This window comes from Dermacentor silvarum, chromosome 1 (genome assembly GCF_013339745.2).
Source record: "Dermacentor silvarum isolate Dsil-2018 chromosome 1, BIME_Dsil_1.4, whole genome shotgun sequence".
Lineage (NCBI taxonomy): Eukaryota > Metazoa > Arthropoda > Arachnida > Ixodida > Ixodidae > Dermacentor > Dermacentor silvarum.
Genome location: NC_051154.1, coordinates 441,772,212 through 441,794,712, shown reverse-complemented (window position 1 = coordinate 441,794,712; position 22,501 = coordinate 441,772,212). Strand labels below are relative to the sequence as shown.

The 22,501-nt window shown below is 46.3% G+C and overlaps 1 protein-coding gene across 1 annotated transcript in view; it reads left to right on the top strand.

Moving 5' to 3' along the window:
• Positions 1-22,501, top strand: part of LOC119437733 (collagen alpha-1(XVIII) chain) — a 288,239-nt gene that overhangs the window by 230,913 nt on the left and 34,825 nt on the right. Inside the window, exons 18-23 of the mRNA XM_037704702.2 lie at positions 713-734; positions 1,290-1,363; positions 2,641-2,703; positions 5,025-5,106; positions 16,060-16,169; positions 20,786-20,914. Of these exons, the coding sequence (XP_037560630.1) occupies positions 713-734; positions 1,290-1,363; positions 2,641-2,703; positions 5,025-5,106; positions 16,060-16,169; positions 20,786-20,914 (480 nt within the window). The remainder of the gene's footprint in view (positions 1-712; positions 735-1,289; positions 1,364-2,640; positions 2,704-5,024; positions 5,107-16,059; positions 16,170-20,785; positions 20,915-22,501) is intronic.

Below are 22,501 nucleotides of genomic sequence, written 5' to 3'. Positions count from 1 at the left end.
GACGTGCGTGTCTCCGTACATGCATGCATACCTTCGCAGTGGGATTGATATTATTCTTTAAAACTTCATGAATAGTTCTCCCAATAATTGAGATTTCACGTAGCTTAAGATCATGTGCAAGCCATAACAATGGTCACTTAGATGACATTGATTCTATTAATAAATATGACTGTATAGCTAGTAAAAGTGCCATTTATGGCGATAGATAAGGAGCTAGTCGGTACACTTTACAGGAATCATTCGTGACGTTTAAGGGATATTAAGATGGAAATTTGTGAAAATACCCGTGTCACAGCCTTTTTATATTTTTAAATAATCTAAATACGAAGGAGATGAGTGCACCTCTTGCACCTTCGAACAGGCTCCTCCTTGTCACACCTTGCCAGCAAGACGCAGAAACTCTCTCCCAAACTCGTCAGTATGTAAAGAGGCCATTCCCATATACTTTACACTATTCCCATAAGTAATAATGTATTATAGTTGTTCTGATTAATATTCTCCTCTACTCACGTTTCAGTGTATGTTGCTGGTGCACAAGATACAATAAGCAAAGCTTCACTCGCAAGAACCTTTCCTCTTTACTAACTGTGAACTTATATACTATACAGGCTGTGATTGGGCTTCGCAGTTTGCATGCAGTACAGACATACACGACAAAAAATATTTTTTTGACTCTGTGCCCTTGCTTCTCCTTCTTTTCTTCTGTTTTCAGGATGGCCTTACATACGCGACAAGTAAGTAATATTTTTGTTAAGTGGCTACAATAAAAATATCCACGTCGGCATGCTTTTTAGGACTTCTCCCAAGTAATCCAATAATGGGCGAGTAACAAAGCTAGCAGATCCCGTACAGCGTAATTTTCAGAAAAGAAATACGCTTATGCTGCCCATTATTTCCAATGGCAGAAGGTCTTGTTTCAGATGCATAGTTGATTTGATAGTGGATAATAGCTTTTTCGCCATAAACGGCATTATCTTTTGTGCGATTTTGTTTAACATTCGTTACGTGCATAAGAAGTTTTATAAGCATGCGGCTAAACGAAGGAAGACTTGAGACATCGACTGGCTATTGTAAGATTGACGAATTCGTAGGAGGCCCGAAAACTTCACTTAGGATCCCCACCTTTCTTTCTCCCCCACCCCTTCCAGTCGCCCCAACCTTAGTGAAAGGTTCTACGCTAGAATTTGTCGATTTAAAAGCGCGTGCTTGTATCTGTATGGGTAGTGATTAATGAACGTGTTTGCAAAAAAGACGTTCAAACGAAAAAAGTCTTGTGCCATATCACTCAGGGAACGAGCGTGGTGAACCTGGACCACGTGGGCCTCCAGGAGAGCGAGGACCCATGGGATTCCCGGGGCTCAAGGCAAGTGCCTCTGATATTTTTTCGTCGAACGTAGAGCAATTTTAGGCATTACGCTTCATCTCACTCTATTCATACAACTTTGGATACTTGGTGTGGTCCTTTATACAGGAAGTATATGAAGAAATCTTAGCTAGGAGTTCGGGCATTGTGTTATATTCCAGCATTCCGTCTATTAATTTACTTCAGAATCTTTCAATATCTGTGAAATACATAGAAGTGGCATGCCAATTTCCTAACGCGTGCGACTTAGTCTGATGATTTTCTGGCATATTTTCGACGTAATTCTTGCAGTGGAGGTAGCGTGTTGAAGTTATGGAGAACAATGGAGATCGCGTTTTATGTATACCGAAAGCACATCCTATTTACAAAATGTTGACGAAATGAAATAGCCTCATAAAATCACAGAATGCAGCACACCAATCGAAATGTAGGTCTTAAAGAATTATTTATAGGAAAGCTTATTAACAACATTGTAAATTGCCCCTGTGAACAGCTGCGAAATCAGAGATGACATTCATGTCATCGGCTGCTCTCTTAAAAATTTGATTTCAGTTGACTGGCACTCTTTGTTGACATTACTCTATGTTTAGCCGTTGTATAGTCAGGTAGAATAATTATTAATATAAGGAACCCACCATGTGAATTCTTGGTACAAACGCTAAAGTTGTTGAAGGTTCATCAAAGAACCCAATCGTAGTTTTAGGGAAAGTTCATATGGCTCCTGTAGGCTCGATACATTTGTCAATGTTAACCACTGACCTTTCTAAACAAGCACTATTAATTCAGGCGCGGCTACGTTATTTCTTCAGCGATTTGGAGTATTGTCCGAAGTCTGACATTTTTATTTTCCTAAGAAAGGCGGGGGATGAGGTGTGTGGTTCTTTCACTGAGGTACGTCTGTCGCACTTGGCTGATCATTTTAAGCAGACCTTTATATATATATATATATATATATATATATATATATATATTCATTTATTTTTAATACTGCACACACTGCCCTCCTACTTTGTCCAGTGATTAGCGTGATGTTAGTTTAACTATAGCCTCAAACAATTAAAACATTGACTGCTCAAAGCAGAGAAAAATAGTCCTTTCAATCATTATTGATATGAATCATCTACATTCAATGATGGTCCATTGAGATATGCTCGGAGCTCCTAGAAATAGACAGAGCATATCATGATCTCCAGTTCAGGTTCTCGCTCCTCACTCTCGACATAGTGTGAGCAAAGTCAGCAGGTCATTAGCACTTTACAACGGCTGTGTTCTTTCAGGGCGAGAGAGGTGACAGCGGGCCGCCTGGACCTCCAGGTTATGGATCAGGCCGCGGAGAAAAGGTATGGCTTCATAGTCTTCTTAAATAACTTCAAGGTGCTACTTTGATGAGTCTGTGCAACCTGCAGCAGAATTTGGTGATAGTGGGTGATATACCTACTTTCAGAAATGTATATGCGCCGTCCGCCATACGCCGCTGCTTCGAGACGGATTCGTCTGAGTGTTGTTTATGAAATTATGTCACCGTGCGACCGTGGCCACTGAAGGATCGGCTATCCTGAACATCAAAGATAAACTGTAGCGACTGAGGAATGTAGAAAAAGGCAAAACAAAGCAAAAAATGACCACGATGTCACAGCACGGGAACGCGTGCCTTAAGTTTCTAGGTAGTTTACATAGGCGCTCGATACTAATTATTTCACCTTAGTCCACGCGAGTCTGAGCAATAGCCAAACTGTGACATGTAGACTTCCCAAGGCATCACGCTTCTGCTATACGGAATCAAACCTATCCCAAGCCATCACTCTGATGATTTCACTCTCCACTTCCCCACTTTCACGAGCGTATTGGTTATAGAAAAAACATTTGCATTCAAAATGGCAAGATACGCGTGTCTGTTTCGTCACGGTTGCATGAATTGGTGTCGAAAGTACGGTGCACACTTCAATTTACAGAGGCCTTCAATCTTAAGGGACACTCCTCGTCAATATTTGAGTGGTTATTGGGGCTTATATTTTCCATAAACATTGCAGACTAAGCATCCAATAATGGCTACCTTTGCAAGGTGTGACCTACTCCACACTTTTATAGTAAAGTTAAATGCTTAAGTCACATATTTAATGCTGATGAGGTTGTCACAAACCCTGTACTTTCTTAGCCACTCTTGCTTATAAACAAGTGATCATAGGTTGCGTCGCAAGACTTACTGGCTTCATATGATTGTTGGAAGCACAATATACATAATGATGGCCTCGATTTATGCAGCCCTGATGCCTTCAGGTTTTTGTACCAGGGCTTATTTTCCAATTGCCTGCTCCTACAATGACATAATATCTGACGCCTGGGGTCAAAAAAATGTACCTCATCTGCCACCTCTTTTTTCAGCAGCGCTGGCTGACGCTCCCGGGGATAAGTATATGGGGCGATCGCTTTTAAGTTTTCCGGAATTTTCAAAGATCGCCTGTTGCAGATGACATAATTCTAGTCCTTTGGCTGAATAATTAAAGGAGGCGGAAATTACTTGCACGAGAAATCGAATCACATATTCAACCAATTTTAAGAATTAATCATTGCTTTGCGGCACATGTTGCAATTTAGCAATTGTAGCCGGTGAGTTTGCAAGGCCTATCCACTCGAAATGAATTGCGACATTGCACCAGTTTGGAGATATGCGCCACCAAACTCGCCATAAAATAGCACTGTTGTTCCACTTACTTTTGAAGCAAAATGCCCTTTGATGCAATGAAGCGCAAAAGTAACTGGAATTCCCATGTATTTCGTCCCGTACTTTGGGAAATAATATCTCGCAAGTGTGGTCATCCGGGATAATATATTCAAGTGGGTACGTCTAGCAATCTCACCGGCTAGAATTCGTAAATTGCAATATGTGCCGTAAAGTCACTAATCAAGAAATTAGTGACTTATTGTTGAATAGTTCGATATGTTCTTCGATTTCTCGTGCTAGTAATGTCCGCCTATTGGAATAATCCAACTCAAGGACAATAAATATGCTGTCTGCAATGGGTAATTTTTTTAATGCCGGAAAACCTAAAAATGATCACGCTGGGTACACACAGAAAAATGGTCAAGAATGTGGACGAGGGGAGAGCCGCTGCCATAGCTGAATTGGTAAAGCATTGATGGTATGATGTGGAGATTGTGAGGTCGGCACCCACCGGTAGCAAGTTGTCTTTCCTTCCACTTTTAATTACTTGGAAATTACTTTTACATTTCAATTGAAAAATGTGGTAAATTTTCCCTATACTTTCCGTAGCTTCATTGTCTGTTGACTTGATAAGGCTGCTTCTAAGAAAACATTGAGCCTTTTAGTTCCCCAGATCCTTCTCGCTCTTTACTGCTTGGAATTGTCACTTACATCACTGTTGATTGAACAAATTTACATCTAGCTATACAGTGCCTGAATACGGTAGCAATCGACGTACTTTGATATAACGAACTGTCGTCAACGCCAAAGCAAGAGTTAGGCTGCTATACGACCACGAGGAATGAACTGTGTTGACATTTTACATATGGCTCTTCAAAAGTAGAGATGGAGCAAACACTGTGGAAGGTTGGACTTTTGGACTAAGCGCAGACATCTAAATAGTTCAGGTTCCATTCAATTTATCTGCGGCGCCTTTAAGCAGAGACTCTGACTTTCCAGGGAGAACAGGGACCCCCGGGACCACCCGGACCCCCTGGGTTGAGCCATTGGTCCGACACTTCTAACACGATCAACACGAGAGGTATGCCTATGCACCTATCTGTACGTGCACTGTGCACATTTGTGCGAGAAGCGACGCAAGAGATATTAAAAAAACGCATGTCTTGGTTGCAAATCAGTATCCATCCTGTCAGCTTTCTCTTTGCTAAACCCCTTCGCCCCTCAGTCTTTTACTGAAAGCAATGAGTAAGTGCAGTACAGCTCTCGTCCCTCGCCTAACCACGCTACTGGGCACAATTCAATGGAACCCCGGCAAACAGGTGAAAGTTAAGCAATACTGGCAGCTGTAATCTGTTAATGATGTGTAGCGGATGAAAGTTGCGAAGATCAGTCAATAATGTTCCTTGCAACAACAAGGTACACTGTGTGCTCTCTTTCATAAAGCCTTTTGTCTGAAGCTCCTTCTGTATCGCATGTGTCTCCGAGTTGTGTAATGATGCACGAAATTTTACTTGCAATTGCAAGGTATGCGTAGTTTTTGCACTGGTTTCTATCGTTTTGTATAAAGCGTCCAACGTGTTGTATAAAATCACGTAAAGAAATATACGAAAAAAAAACAACGAATTGCATTGAAATCTCAGAGGCAGCAGCCGTCCTTCGCCAAATGCATGCTAGATGGCGCCACAATTTTGCGCTGCAGAGAAGACAGGGACTTTATCAAGCCACGCTATAATTGCACCTCGGAAGCGTACGTTCATCAACGTGCAACTGAAGTAACAATTGGTGAGCAAGGGCCCCCCGACCAGCAGCACCGTGTACAGTGCATGCTATGGCAAGTCTTTTCAGTCGCAGAGCCTTTAGTTATCCCCATTGTCATCACACCTATTTAAAGAGAACACGGCAAAGGAACCCCATTTTTGTAATCTACGCTAATGGATGCTTTGCTGAAGCATATCAATTAAATGACAGGACTTCAAGTGACATGTAATGGGTGCAATTTTATTTTAACTACGCACAAGCAATTGTTCATGTTTTTCATCCGTCGCACAAGCATTTAAAGCGAAGCATTCCTTTCTGAGTGAACTCAGTCGTTGTCGTGTATCTGGCAGTTTTCGTGGGCCGATCCCGATGATAGTGCAGCTTAACAAAATCGGCCAGTAGACAGAAAGAAACCACGGCTTGGATAGCCATCGTACATGACTTCTGTCCAAATGAAGTTAAAAAATTTGTGCTCTGAAATAAAGTGCGTAAAACTGCATAATTAATCGTGACATCATTGCGTCTTTAGAGAAGCTGCTTTGCATTAACGGCCGGGTGCCCCACTTCAGACTTAAGGTTACACTTCTAATATTGCCAGAGTCCATTCGAATGCGGTCTCGCTATGCTTGGGTTGTTCTCGGAATGCTCTAGGGACGCACATTGTGCTCTCTCGGGCATAGGCGACTGCGGATTCGTAGAGGCGCACATACTCAGTGACACTGCGTATGTGCTACTGGGTACGTGCCAATACATATACGCATATGCGTAGGAATACAGAGCCATAGGATGCACACATCACATGAGCCGAACCGTTCGCTGCCAAACGCTTGTATGAGTCATAACAAACATTCTCCATCAAGCCAATTATGCTTCGCATTACGTAGATGTACACTAAGTCTGCTTAATTTTTGTCGTCTGGCTTCGCAATGACGCCATGCGACTGTTCGTATTGTCGGCCGCGTTTTGCACCATAGCAAGTACGTGCCTACCCAGCAAGACGTTTGTTCTCAACTTTGAAAATTCGCTTTGCTCTTATGACGTAGATGAAAATCTCACACTCTTAAAGTGTCCCTCCTTTTTTATAGTGCAGCCTTACCTACCCTCTTTCACCTAAACGCCCTCACGATGACGCGATGGTGGATACTACTACCACACAATCCACGCGCCCGCGAAATCCAGTCTCCGGAATCGGCCCAGTTTACTAATAAACTGTCTCCGGGCGCTCTGCGGTAAACCTGCCCAGCAGACACGCAAACCCCGAGAAGTAAAGGTGGAAAGCTCCGCTTAAAAAACTAATTATGTGCTTGAAGGCAGACATTTGTAGAAGTGAGGACATTTCGGTAGCATTTTTTGCTTCATATAATTCCCTAGAGGATAGAGCTGGTCAACAGTACATCCGTAAGGCCAGTAAAGATGGCCATGTATGCCCATTTGTCTGCACCTCGACCTCGTTTCCATAGAATAATGTTTGCCTGAGCTCATTGGTTGCACATAGTACGAATGGTTTCCAGCAGAACGTATGGACACGGACAGAAAGGGACGACGGCACACGCTGGACTAGCAACTGAATGTTTATTCTTGGTTTCCCACACCTATTATAGCACAAGACAGCCAATGCTTTGTCTTTTTCTCGTGCCGGTTATCCGTCTTTCGGAGTGAAATGTCGTCTTTGCGCAAGTAGTTTTTTTTTCTTTTTCTGTTAGTAGTATCGATGGTGTACTGATGCATGATTGCCCGCTTCTGTCAATGGCCTAAAATTTCGCGTGTCAACTTGTCTTTACTTTTTTTCTAAAACCTGTATGTCGTAAAGTTGTTCGGTGCAATGGTGCTGGCGATGATGAAAAGCGAGATGCCCAGCGGAGATTCCTTCTAAAGATGCTGCATGCTCTCTTGTCCTGTCATTGACACACCTGCCTGTTTGTCCTATATATATTCGGCCACATGATAAAGGTATATCATATATCACCGCTGTATTGCAGGTAGTGTACTTCTTCTGGTGGTTGATTGTGCACTGCTTCTTTTTCTGGGCATTGTTGACTCGCGCACGCATTGAATATGCCTTGTTTGGTGCAGAACATACAACCGTGACGCCTTCCTTTCCGGCTATTTTCTTTAGCTTATGGGTTGGGCCATGTATATAAGGCACACCAGCGACCTTCTGCCTTTTCTGTTGACTCTTTTAATCTTTAGGCTTGCTGTTCAGGAGTTTCATCTTCTTTCTGTCCGTGTCCATACGTTCTGCTGAAAACCACTTGTGCTCGTTTCCATACAGGGCGAGAAACACACTCACTCGTGCCAATCTTCAGGGAGGTTTCGCTTTTAACGTAAGAGCAGCGGTGGACTTGAGTCGTATGCACGTCTTTCCTGCCGCAGCACTGAATTCACTATAAAAACAAGTAATAAAACATGGCAGTATGGTACAACGCTACTCTCTATTTATTTTGCTCGTATCAAAATTGAACTATTGTCGCCCCTTCCCTACCTTTGAGATCTGACTCGTCTAATCTTAATGGCCTTACCATAAGGCACAGATGATCCATCCTGAGTTCAAAGCACAAGACGGTGTGGCTGCACCTGAGGTAGAGGAACGTTAGGTATTACGTCAGACCTCTAAATTCATTGTGATTTAGCATTATAGTCGGATACAACTTTAGAAGGCAGCGGCATTTGCCCCTCAAAGGCGGATGCACACCGGCCTCCACCAATAGGCACGCACTTCAGGTGACGTCATGATCCGGACTGCCGGTGTCCCGCCGACGGAGAACATGACTAACATGGCCGCCCTCGCTTCGAACTGGGCCGAGTCGCGTCAGCTCTGTGCGTCTCCCTTCGTCAGAGTGAATTCGAATTGTTTGTGGTGGTCTGTCATGCCGGAAATATTACTGTAAGCTTACGATGCACAATTTGTGCCGCGTGCGTTTGTTCTGAGCCGTGAGCCGGTGAAGAAAGATTACAGCGAACATCGGTGACGCTGCGCTGCGCTTCGTGTGGAAACAGGATCCCGCGGCGACATACCGCTGCAAACAAACATCGTGCGTGTTTGTTCCGTGGTGTTTTGTTTTGCTCCTAAGTGAAGTTACGACGAGGAGAGTTCGCCAAAGTCTGGTACCTACTGTGAGTGGCGGGTGTGTTTGTGTACAGTGCCCCTGCGTTTCTCGTCGGACGTGGTGAAGTGATGAAGCAAAACCATTATCAGGATAAATGAGAAAAGCGTGCGCGGATGAAACCAACCTGCGAGTTTCTCAACAGAAAAGATTTGTGAAAGCAACCTCCAACGCAAAGATTCGTTGCTGCCAGCTCAGCGTGCAAACGACTGATCATTGGCTGCAGTGTGATAAGATAGCCGAGCGTCTCGCAGCGTCGTTCGAGTGTTGTGTAGCACCATCGATTGATTGCTTTCCACCAATGCTAACAATCAGTGACTAACACGCGCTGCTTGAGCGAATGTCATTGGATTGTTAGTGGTCAGGCGTTAGGAAGCAGTGTTTGTTTCCTTAATGTCAGCCTCAATGCTAATATAAAATTATGACTGATACACTGGTGCCGTTACAAGGGAGCTTGGCATGAATTCGCGTCGCTGTGTGGCTTAGAATTCTTCGCTCACTGCACGCGCCAGCTGTAGAAAGCCTGCTGTGACACAATCGCGCATAAGCTGTGCTGCCAGCGCTCGACTTGCTTTCCCACAACACAGCTTTGCGTTTTGTCGTGATATGTCGCTACTAAAAAATTACTATGACAGTGAAGGCAACCGAGCCAATATGTACATTAAAAAAAGTACGACAAAGTAGGCACAGCTGCTTGTGAACTGACTCCTAATAGTGCTACTCGCGTCTGCGTTAAATGTGTGTCCGTGTTTTCTTGTGTGTTTGTTTAGATTTGTTATTTTGCCCTTTTTTGTATTCTAGATCTTGGTTTTCATGCTCGCGTTTGTGTTCATGTGTGTGAATATGTGAGTTCTTCGGTGCGTGTATGTATTTATTACTATTTCTATCATTTTATTTTTGCATTTGTTCTTGTAAGCATGCTGCAGCCACGTCTTTCTTTACAATTCCATTAACTCGTCTTATTCAAAGCACCAAGTCCTGTGAACAGCAGGGCTGGCCTCTTCGATGTCATTAAATCCATTCTCTCTTGTCTACCTTGCCTCCTCAGTCTGTCACCTTGCTTTGTTTTCTCCTACTATTCTGACCTTGCTTCTTGTGCTGTTGCCGCAACGTGATTAATCAACTTGCACCAAAGAAAGTTTTATCAGCTGTGACAACAGAAACATTGACAGATACGAAATGTTAAAAGCATCACGTGGCTTGCACAATTACTTCGTCTCTTACCCCTGTTAATGTGTTTATGCATCAGTGCATACGGTAGCTTGCCAGAAGTGCACATGAAAAGGTGCCATATTGTGACACAGTACCTTGCTATGTTATTGCATTCAGTCTTAATAAACAGATGGTTTTGCTGCCCGTCACATGTGGTGGTACACATATATAACATTGTGCAGTGGGGTATCATTTCCTGTCTTGACGCTTTCATCATTACAAATGCAGTTTTCTAGTGAATGGAGTCCAGCAAAGGAGTGCTGTGAGAGCTTTTGCAACTTTCACCATTTATTACTTCACCAATATCACTGTCCGAATATGTCCGTCACTTTGCCTACGGCTTGTAATGAACAAAATGACTCACTAAAACACGTTCAATTTTGCTCAGCATTTTTTCGGTGCGTAAATATGACAAAAAATGCTAGCAAAGATAATCACGTTAATAATTGTGCTTGCATTCGCATTACTTACTCGAGTCAGATTAATAAATTGAAAATTGGCTATGACAACACTTCAATTTCCAGTGCAGACTGCTAACAGAACCATAAAGCGTGCTCTGACTACTGCTATTTCACTATGGGGCGCGTCAAACTCGACGGTGGCTGCCTGAATGAGAATTTTGGGCCTCACTAAGCTAATGATGTTTTATATTTGTTCTCTTAATTGCATTACTTGTGTGAGCCAGATAACAAAATAAACAATGCAACCACATGAATGTGTTTTGGCATTCAAGCTGCTGACAGTGGCTGTCAGTTTCGTGTTGTCTGCTGCTATTTCACCAGCACTCGCTATGACATGGCTGTGATCTCCAGTGCAGACTGCTAACAGAACCGTAAAGCGTGCTCTGACTACTGCTATTTCACTATGGGGCGCGTAAAACTCGATGGGGGCTGCCCGAATGAGCATTTTGAGCGCGCCAACGATAATCAGGGTTAACAATAGTGTTTCAATTCAAATATGCCAGCATTTAAATGTGTTTCTATGCCACTTCTTAAATTGAGCACAATGTGTGCTGGACGTTGCTTATCAGAACTGAGCTTGTATTATAAAGAATATGCCATAAATGGAACTGCTTATTTATTTGAGAGGTCACAATGGATGGTTATCTGTTGCGAACCCACCCGCAGAACTTTGGTAGCCCTAGTAAGGGCTGTTCTTTCGTTAATAAGAAGCCTTTATGCTTCGTCGAGTAGCTCAATGCCAGACAGCTCGCAGTCGGAGTCGCTTTCTTCAGTGTCATATTCACCCAACTGGATGATGATGGGTTGAATGTGCTCACTCGCAGACGTGTCAAGTCTGAACTTTGCCTCCAAGTCCATCACATGCTGAATGCTCTTCCTCCAGAGTTCCGCCGTTACCTGTTTGATTTTCTCCCTCAGATTTTCTCCCTCAAGTCGACCGTGGACAGCTTGAAGTCTGTATTGTCCGCAGCGATGCCATTTTTGACCTTGGCCCACACAAGCTCAATGGGATCAAATGTGCAGTGATACGGCGGGAGCCTGAGTACCATGCAACCGGCCCTTACAGCTGTGTTGTCTACGATGTAGCTCAGAAAGCGTGACTTTACAGATGCCACCAGCTCAAGCAGCTGCTTCTCTATCATCCTTTCACCGTAGATGATGTTCTTGCTTGTGAGCCACTCCTGTATCTCTTCCTTCTTCCAGGCCGTCGTCGGCAATTTCTCTTCTCGCCGGCTATGGTAAGGTGCATTGTCTAAAACAATGATGCTACCAGCTGGCAATTTCTGCAGAACGTCATTGAACCAGCCCTCAAAGCGATTGCCGTCCATTTCCTCGTGGTAGTGGCCTGTCTTTTGGCCTCGGAATACATCCAAGCAGCCGTCGACGAAACCATCGTCGCTGCCGATGTGCGTCACGATCAGGCACTGACCTTTCCCAGAAGGTTGTTTTTGACCCGTCGTCCGGCCATTTGCTCGAGTGAACAGGCGTCCGCGCTTCTGCACCACGGTGTCTGTCCACACGATCGACCGAGTGTGTCCCGCCGTCACCCATGTCTCGTCCCGGTAGAAGATCTTTTGGCCTTCTGCCCGGTAGCGCTCTACGTCACGAAGGTAGCGATTCCGCCAATCGATGATGTCATCCCGGTCGATAAACAGCGAGTTGCGGCTTCTCGTGTCGTGCTTGAAGCCGATCTCGGCAAGCAGGCGACGCATAGTACACCACCTTAGTGATGGGAGTTCCATACGCTTCGAGAGCTCGGTAGTTTTCTTCTCGACCGCCGGTATCTCGTTGCGACGAAAGAAATCGTGCACACATGACCTCAGCGTGCACAACGTGAAGCTGTCAAACTTCGCGCTGCGTCTTCTCTTCACCGCATTGCGTGGGCGCTTTCGCGAGGGCGTCGTCAGTTTGCCACCCGAAAAATCCGAAGATTTAACTTCCTCCCTCACCCTGAACACAGTCCTTTCGCTGACACCGAGCATGTCGGCGACAAACTTGCTCGCGTCCTCCAGGCTGCGTTCAGGCTGCCTGGTACGCCAAAACGTGTAGCAGTGGAAGATCATGTTGCGTGAATCGCTGTTCAGGATGTGGCCGCTCTTGTTCTTGCTGAGGCTCCTTGTTGGTGGGGTCATCGAGGCGATACAAGGCTCGTTCGGCAACAAAGGATCGCGTTTCGATGTCACCTCGCTGGGCTCCATGGCAGAAAACTGGCACGGAATGCCGCGCGCGATCGTGCGCGAACTCACAAGATCGCAGGTTAGCTACCACTAAAAAAAAGAAAAATTATTAATTAAAAAATAAGCCTAACACATTGAAAAATAAGCTTGTGCAAACACAAAAAGTATATATGAATCTTATGCTATTAAGCCAGCGACTGCTTTATAATTACACGCCCGCTGCCGTCGATCTTGCTCCGTAGCAGACGACGCACAGCGTTGTAGAAGACACGGAGTTATTTTTCTCTCGCGATCCGGCATGCGCTGTACCATTTCCATCATGACAGTTTTAGCAAACCACTCGTCAAGATACACAAATCTTATTTATACCGACAAATACGCGTTTTAGAAGCAGTCACGATTTTTTGAGCGGGACTATTTCTTTAGTCGCGGAGGAATTGGCTGCTGCGCTTCGGTCAACTGGGCGGGGCCCCCCTCTCCTGTCTTCTAAAGTTGTACCCGACTATAGTTAAGTGCAAACGTGGCAATGAGTGGTCTCGTCATTGTCAGAACAAATACAGGTGTGCAACGAACAAGAATTCACGAGGCTTCTTCCCAGTTATTGCAGATCTTAATCTTCCGGTTAATTCTTTGGCGCGGCCATGCAGGCCGTGCATGAGATGTACGATCTGGGCCACCTCACATAGTAATCTCCTCTCATTTGGTGAGATCGCCAATTAAACTCGCTTCCTATAGTCGGTGACAAGTCAAGAAAAAACATCACGTGCCTGCACTTCATCACTTCGCGCTTCAAGAAACAGTTTTTTTTACCGGCGCCACCGGCACGAAGACGGGGATGCCTTATTTGTTAGGCAACAGTGAGCACGCTGAGGTCACGTAGCACACGGAAAAACAACCAAGGTTATCAATTGTATGGATGATGAGGACAGGTGACAGCAGAAACATGTCGTTTGAGTAGGAGAAGGACTTCATTGGCCTCGTGCACGAAATACATTCTTGCCTCCCCCCCAACGCCTCATGTGTGAATTCATGACACCGCCGAGATGTACCAGTAAAGACCGAATGGTGTGATTGATCTCTTCACAGACATGTAAATAACTTTCACTCGCCACACAAAAAGCTCCCACCGCAGGTTGGAGCGTTTTACGATAAGGAAGCACCTAGAAATGGAGCGAAGGTCAAAATATAGAAACCAAGGACAGGGAACTAGGGAGAGTGAGACTTGGGCCGGTTTTTTGTAGCGATGCGTTATTCTATACTAGTCTTATCATCCACCGCTCACGGCCGACTGATCCCGTTGATAACGGGAGCGGACCGTTGCTCTGACCACTGATCAAGCGCGAAAAGGCATTAGCATCAAAAAGGCATCACTACAAAATACCGGCCTTGGACGCTGTGATTCGCTGGCGTATTTACACATGTTCTATTTTAGAAGCGCTTACGGCTACATTGTCGATTTGATACATGACATGAGTACAAATGTATTTTCAGTTTCTGAGTTAGCAATCTGTTCGGTAGCATTCACTGTTGGTGGTTCAAAAGCAACACCGCGGAGAAGCTATACTGTCATAGACTGTTCCAGGGCGACAAGAGGCTGCCGAGTTGCAACGTGAAAGGCCGAACTCATTGGGAGCGCTCAGATAAGTGAAGAATTATGTGTTCACATAGCGTGTCGAAAAACAAGCCCTCGTGAAAACACATCGCTGGAAATTACAGGGAGAATACGGAGTGCTACAGCGATCATGAAAGAAGAAAAGATAGAACTACTGCAGCCCGTTTGTTGTGGCCTATGGTTACGTGAATGGGAGCAAGCTATCCTGGCAGTCACGTGATTTGAATCCTTGATATCTGATAACAAGGATCAGGCCATGAATTCTTTGATAGTGTGGGAAATGGCTTGATCCCGCAGTACAAGCCAGCAGGCTCCACAGGCTCCAGTCTCGGCCGGCCGAGCCTAAGGGCCTACTGGCCGCAGCTAGCGCGTCTCTCGCGCCACTGCTCGCGCGTCAATCGTCGTCTTCGTCCACAGTTGGCTCTGATGCCGCTAACAAAGTCGGCGTTCCCACACTGCCTCTCCGTCTGCGAAGGCGTTGGTGGCACTGGCTCACGGTGACTGGCAGCGACGGCATGACACCCCTACTGGTGGGCAAACCTTGCAGACTGCTAATGCACCGAATGAGGATCGGCGAAGCAGGTAACGTCCTAGTCACCAAGGTCTTCCAGGACGGGCTTCCAGGACGAACTCCTCGTGAAGATTGGGCAGACCAGGTGGTGCAGCCTTGGAGTTGAGGTCTTGCAGGAACCTGAAGGCCTTAAACCGTCCCCTGACGCCAACCTGGCCTTGTTTTCTTCTCCGACCTCGTTCTGACGAGTGCACGCACCAGGTCACCGGAAGGAGCCGCCGCCTGCCCAATGCCTTGCCACCACAGAGACTGCACCGCACCACCGTATGCAGGAGACAAGAAGGGAAGATAGCAGATGGTCCCGATCGCCGCTCTAACGGTGCCGCCGCCGCTACCGTTATCAACTGGCCTCGAGCTCCCAAAATCTCATCGGAACACTGGACACGACGTCCTCTCGAGCTGTCAGTGTTGAACCATGCATTGCACCGCCGAGGGACGGATCCGCTTTTGAGGTCGTGTCAGATCCATTGCGCTCATGACGCCACCTACGCCGGCGGTGCCCTTCTCGAATGGCGGCACCGGGAGCTGCAGCAGCGTGTTGGAGACCACGTCGCTCCACGTCCCACGCCACGCTCGATGAAGGCCACGGAGGAGTAACCAGCGTAAGCACTCGTCACCTAACACCAGAGGTGCAGCTCGCATCGCAGAAATGGTCACGCACCAGGCCGGGGTAGGAGTCGCTATTGGCTGTGTAACGGGCGCCGTCAGCTTTCCCTACTTCCATGGTCCATCCCGGCACGCAGCCGGGGCCCCACGTTGGGCGTAATGTGGGAAACAGCTTGATCCCGCAGTCCACGCCAGCAGGCTCCAGAGGCTCCAGTCTCGGCCGGCCGAGCCCAAGGGCGTCCCGGCCGTAGCTAGCGCGTCCCTTACGCCACTGCTCGTGCGTCCGTCGTCTTCTTCGGCCACAGTTGGCTCTGATGTCGCTAATCAAGTCGTCGTTGCCACAATAGAAGCTCACATGTTGAAAGATAACATATTATGTAAGTGGAAGCGTGTCCCGGCTTACGATTTACTTATCATTATAGTATCTGTCACCTTAACCCGAGATGCAACAATAACTCACCGATTTTTTTGCAGTTAAAAAATTACACGGCGCACTTCCGGACGAATTTTTCTTTCCTTTTTTCTCGTCACAGGGGGACAGATCGTTCCTGGACCTCCAGGACCTCCAGGCCCTCCGGGACCGCCTGGTCCTGCCTATATGCCGCCCAAGAACACCGTCCCTCCGCCCTCCATCGTCCCAGGGGTGAGGCAGAGGTTGCTCTTTATCAATAAAACAATCAAAGAAACAAATAACAATTACACAAACATATAAACAAACGAACAATATGGTTGACTGGTTTATTATCACGCTCTAAAAGTCTTCGCCTTCCCATTCTTGAATACACACTTCTGCTACACACACGAGCATAGTGGCTACAAAGTCATAGATAAAAAAGAAAGTTCTCGAACAGTTTTCGAGCACTGCATTTACCTACGTGTTTAGTGGCACGCCCCCAAACATCGCCGCGCTCCTTCCTCTTTTGGGGGAGGTCTTCGTGTGTGCAGTGGCCACACCTGTCGTGGTCATTTTGTACGCGCAATGGGACCGTGAATGGAAAAACATTTGAAGTCTTCTTTAAATTCCATCAAGTAAGGGTGACGTGCCGTAGGGCTTAAGTGCGGCGTGATCATCGAAGTATTTACCACTGACAAAACGAAATCGCGACACAGTTTAAAGAGGTGCTAAAGAGGAATATTACTGAACAAGAACGGCAGATTGGGCGCGTTGGTGGTTTCCATCTTACTTAAAAGAAGAACATTACTTTATCCTGAATTGATGAGTTGAACATCGGAATGCTGAAAATGGTAGTTTTACCTAGGCAGAAGCCTCATAAGAGAACAAAAAAAAATCAGAGCCCTTCCACTACTGTGAAGACGGAAGTCAGCGAAACTGCGACTATGGTGGGTCTGCTATAGGTAATATTGCTATAGTGACTATTACTATAGTGAATTTGCATATTATTGTTATTGACTATATTGAGCCTCTTCAACATGTTCGCCAAAGAGCAAGGACATCGGCATCTTGTTGTGCTGCGCTACGTGCGTTTGCTGCGCCAAGTCCTCCCCATCGTCATAGACTAGCGTATGAGCCACAGCGTTCATAGCCGCGGAACACTGCACGGCATCGTCAGCATCCTGGAAGATGTGGTTAAATGAGCGTCCGTCCAAAGGGCAACTGCTCATAACAGTGCTAGCGCGATCTCTACATCACGAGAGAAAGGGGCACAGCGATTGGTGGGACGTGTTGTCACCGAGTATCGCGACACTTGTGAAAGAGGCATCAACGGTGGCGAGGGGTATAAAAACTGGTCATCCATCATCCGCATCCGTTTGGACACCTGTGCTAAGGCACAGCTGACGGGAAACCGCCACGCACGTGGAGCCAAAATTGTTGATCTACCGGTCTATCTATCTACTTCCGTTGCCGGACGCAATCTCCTGGAACCTAGCCTATAACAGCTCCGTTGTAAAAAAAAGGAAAAAAAAAGAAACATTACGGGCGATGCCGCCTTGAAGATTGTGCACCCGGCTTCCGTGGACATGGTATGGCTTTTAACAGTAGTTGTTTAAAGACTGATTGTATGTCAAAAGATGGTGTTTATGTTACTTCACTCTCCAGAACGTAGGGGATGTGGCGGCAAACAAACCCACCCAGCGTGCGTTCAAATAAAGATTAGTATGCTGACCAGTGATAGGGCCACGCCTGATCAGCCGCGGACCAGAGGCGTGAGACGGAAGGAGATGCAAAAGACACGAGCTCAATTAAAAGGAACTTACGCGACAGAACATGAAAAACAGAACACATACACAACTGCAAAGGCTTCGCTAAAGGCGAGACGTTAAGAAACAACATTAAGGAACCGTTCTACGATGCGTAAAACAAAGCCCACCACGTGGAGATTTATGTTTGATGTGAAAAAAGAAATACGCGAGCAAAGGAAAAGAATACAAACGGCAACAAACGCGACAACCGTTTTACTGGCCAAATATACAAAGAAAGAGTACGCGATGATTTTTAAAGGGAACATAAAATGCAATTAGGAAAAGATAGTCTGACGAAATTTCCTGAGAGCAGTCGAACACGCGGGCATATCTGCAGAGTGTTCGACGAGATTCCTATCCGAATAACCGTCAGGGTGCTGGTTCCTTGCTGTCGGAGACGATGGCATTAACGCGTGTTGGTCTGCTTGCCGAGGACTCCGTCCTGGAGAGTTTAGGCTGCCGACCACATCTTCAGTTGACTCCCGATGCACGTACACTCCACCCAGACGTCTAAAGCAACTGTGCTGCTTCCCCGCGCTGGCCTTCCCACTGTCTCCCTCGCTCCGCGCTAGTGATCGTGTAGCGAACAGGTCGGGTGACTTAAGGAACAATATGAGAGCTTCGCTCCCCACCACCGCGCATGCGGTGCCGCGGTTGCAGCAGTAGTAGCTGCCCTATTTGGAGGGGTACACGTGCATGCGCTTTGTGGCATTGTCGAGAGATGTGACCCGCCGTGCTCACGTAGTGGCTATGGCGTCGCGTTGCTAAGCAAAGCCTCATATTGCGCCAATGCCGCAAGTGCCCTTGCTGCCTCCCTCTGCGCTTCAGCATCCGAGCGAGACTACAACCGAATTTTTTTTTCGTGTGATGCTCGATCTAGTTGGCCCTTTCTCAACGTGCACTTCCGACAACAAATGGGTTGCCGTTGCAACCAATTATGCCACCCACTACGCCAGTACACGAGCCCTGCCCACCTGCTGCGCTACAGGCGTCGCGGATTTTTTTCTGCACAATGATATATTGCACCACAATGTTATACTCCTCACTTACCGGGGACGCTACTTGTAAAGAGTGATTGATGCCATCCTTTGCTCGTGCACTACTGCACATCAAGTCGCCAATGCTTACCACCCCAGACAAACGGCCTTACCAAGTGCCTCAACAGAACACTCGCCGACGTGCTTGCTATGTACTCCTCCGCAGACCAGTCTGACTGGGACGCGGTTCTGCCATATGTCACTTTTGCATATACCTCGTCCCGTCATGACAGCATGTTACTCACGGTTTTACTGTTTGGCCGTGATCCTGTTTGGCCTCACGACACCATACTTCCCAATTCAGTGCAGATGCTGAGCGCTTATGCTGCGATGCAACTCCCCTGGCTGCCAAACCTCGTCAGATTGCGCATGTCCTCCGTATCACGTTCACGCTTCGCGACATCTCGAACGTTATCAATCACCATCAAATCGTTCTCGAACCACAGTCTGTCGCACACCGCACCACTGAATCCGAAATGCCTGTCCAGAAAGTCCATCTGAAATTTCGCATACACACCCTTATGCTCGTCCAATTTACTGGCGTGGTACCGGCGTAAATTGCATCGCTTCGTCGCATTCTCCGCTTCGCAGCATTCCTCTTCCTGTCAAGCCCGCCGCTAACGGGCAGCCTCTCGGGCACGATCTTCGCTTCTACTCGCCACCCGTTTCCCAGCTTTCCTCTAGCTACGCCAGGTGTCAGCACGTGCCTTGGTGGTTTGCCCCTCATCCTCATTGAGGGCGGCGTTATGTAGTATTAGGTGGTTTCTTAGCTTTCCTCTTGCTACGCCAGATGTCAGCACATGCCTTACTGGTTTGCTTTGCCTCCTGATAGAGGGCGCGGGAATTTTCAGGCACAGAGGCACAGACATTACTCCGCTGTAAAACAGACGTTGTTCGCGCTGGTCGTTCGTAGCCCTACGTGCCCGGTTTCAGTGCCTCATCGTAGCGTTCTCCAGGACATAGCATCCTATATGCTATGTCCAGGAGAGCGCATTATTGCCGGTGGTGCAGTGTCGCAGTGACTAAGAAAAGTAGCGAACTGAAATGAGGAGGACGAAGTTCAGTGTCATCAGTTGGGAGCTGCCTGTGGCACGTTTCAAGGAGGAGTTTAAACTTCTGTGTAAGTCGTGTTGTTTTCGCCTGTGTCAAAAACTAGCGCTTGCTTCTGCCTCGTAACAATATTATGGTTTTGGCGTGTAAAATCCCAGAATTATATTTTTTTTAATTGTGGATTACGTTGTATTTCAAGAGAACGAAGGATTCCAAACAATCAATGTTGATAGCGCTTATTGTGCAGAAACGGCGCAATTAGTCAAGTGCACTTTGCAACCGGTGGTGCCGGACCGACGCTGTGATTGGGCCGCGAAATTTGAGAAAATGAAGTTATGTCCGGAATGTTTTTTTGTTTCTCTTGTAATTAACCTGTCCCCGCCTGAAAAATGCAGCAACATTTCAAAGAATATTTCACATTTCTAAACTGACTTGTGACTGCTGTTTAGTGTTTCGTTAGACAGCGAAACTCGCAATGGCTCACAGGTGACTCGAAAGTGACGTATAGGTGACGACGGATCTAGGGGAGAAACAAAAAAGACAAATTTGTTCAGCGATAAAACTAAATGCACAACAAGGCGCACTTCTGCATATAATCCCATCGACATGCAGACATAACCGAAAGTATTGCGTCGCAAAAAATGGAATACTGGTCGTATTTCGGTATCTGCAGATGTCGTCTCAATATATTTTTTTATCGTAGCTCACAAAAAGTCGACTCTCTCGTAGCTGTAGCAGTTTATATGCCTGATGTGTTGGTGTTGCTACTCCAGTGTTGTGGAGACAACAAAACACTTGACCGTCATGACAAGAGGACAGGCAAACGAGAGAATTTTCTGCAGTATTTTGGGACCTTCTCTGTCGTACTCTTTAACTGCAAAAAACAGGAAGCTACGAGGACACGCGCAGCTTAGCGTATTTACTTGCATCGCAGTACGGCCAGTTGTTTACCAATGACGTGTCCTTGCAGGCGGTGACGTTCAAGAACATGGAGTCGCTACTGCGCATGTCCGACATCAGCCCCCTGGGAACACAGGCGTTTGTGCTCGACGAGGAGGCACTACTCGTCCGTGTCAGCAGTGGCTGGCAATACGTGGCTGTGAGTGGACCCTTGCCCTCAAGTCTGCAACACTTAACCTTTAATCTGTGACCTACTGCTACGCAACGTCTGGCATTTATAGAGAACGGTTGCGGTGCTTGCGCGCCAATGCAGGTGCCAGCATTCTTTTTTTTATGATGCCAGCATTATAACACTTACGAATTGCGTGACGTGTATCGATTATTTTTGTCCTGTTGTTTGTTATGTCATTTGCACAATGTGTGTGAGGCCTGCTTTCCTTAATATCAAGAGGAAAGCGCAAAAAAAATGAAAAGACAGCTATTACTGGCGAGAATTTAGACCTTCCTAAGCCGTCTTCTGTTTTATGTATACATTATCATGTAAGCTTGGTTGTCTTTGACTTGATAACTGTGAAATTACAGCTCCTAAACTGAATTGATAGGTGATGATTATAGGGCTGCTATCGAGGCATAACAAGTAACTCTTATGGCAGGCAACGTATCACAAAATTAAATTTTAATTTCGATACTCCACGACTTCATCGCCTATGACCTTCAGTCATTGTAAGGGGCTGCTTTCATAGCGCCTGATGTGTACCTTAATTCGCCGCTCTGTCACTGAGACAGGAAGAATTGCATAGTGGTAGAAGCACAAATAAGGTTCTGTTCTAGAATGTCATAAAGCTTTTTACGAGCAACAACAATGCGGACTTGTAGGTTTTGCTAGGATGAATTATTTCTTGTAACGATATATGGCGCACCTCTTCCCTATTCTCAGTAGGGGTTGAAGAGCTAAGAGATTGTGTTGAGATTTTATAGTTGGATCATGGAACGACTTTGCCTGGGGTGAGCCAGGATACCGTCGACGGCGTCGATAACCTCTGATAGTGCCATTTCTGACTTCTTCGTGCACCACCGACGCCTTCTTGCTTTATGAACAAGGAAAAAATCTACACTGCTCTTGAGCAGTTATCCGCCTTATTTTTGCGCATGGGTGTTGCGGTCTTACTGACGACATTCACTCAACAGTTCCACTGAACCGGGTTACGCACGTTGTCATTGCCAAACGTACGCAGCGTGAAGAAAGTTACTTGAAAGGGATAAATGGAATTCACCTGAGAATAGCACAAATCTACAAAGAAACACGCATGGTATTCTTCAAAAAAAAGAGCTTCGCAGTTTATTAGATTTTTGTCCTGGTCCGGGATATCGAAACCGGTACCGACGCCTCCCCGAAGCGGTCGCTCCACCATCTCGTCTAACAGCGGGCTGACAGGGGTCCACGTATACGCTGTAGCGTTCTCCACTTCGATATGTGCGGCATAAATTCAATATTGTAAAACATATAGACGCACAGGTTTGTCAACCCGACGGAACTTCGGACATGCACTACGGACATGAAGTCCAAGATTGTACTATGATAACTAACAGCGAGTTACAGGTGTCTCCATCACTTCTGCAAGTCATCTCAGTACAATACGCGTAGGTATAGAGTTGAATGAAATAATAATCAGGACACCGCCATAGTCGACAGGAAGTCTGCACTTTTGCTGCGCAGATACAGCTATGAAATGTAGAAAACACGCGAGCGCGCAAACCTTCCCAATACGCCCGTCACCACGAAACG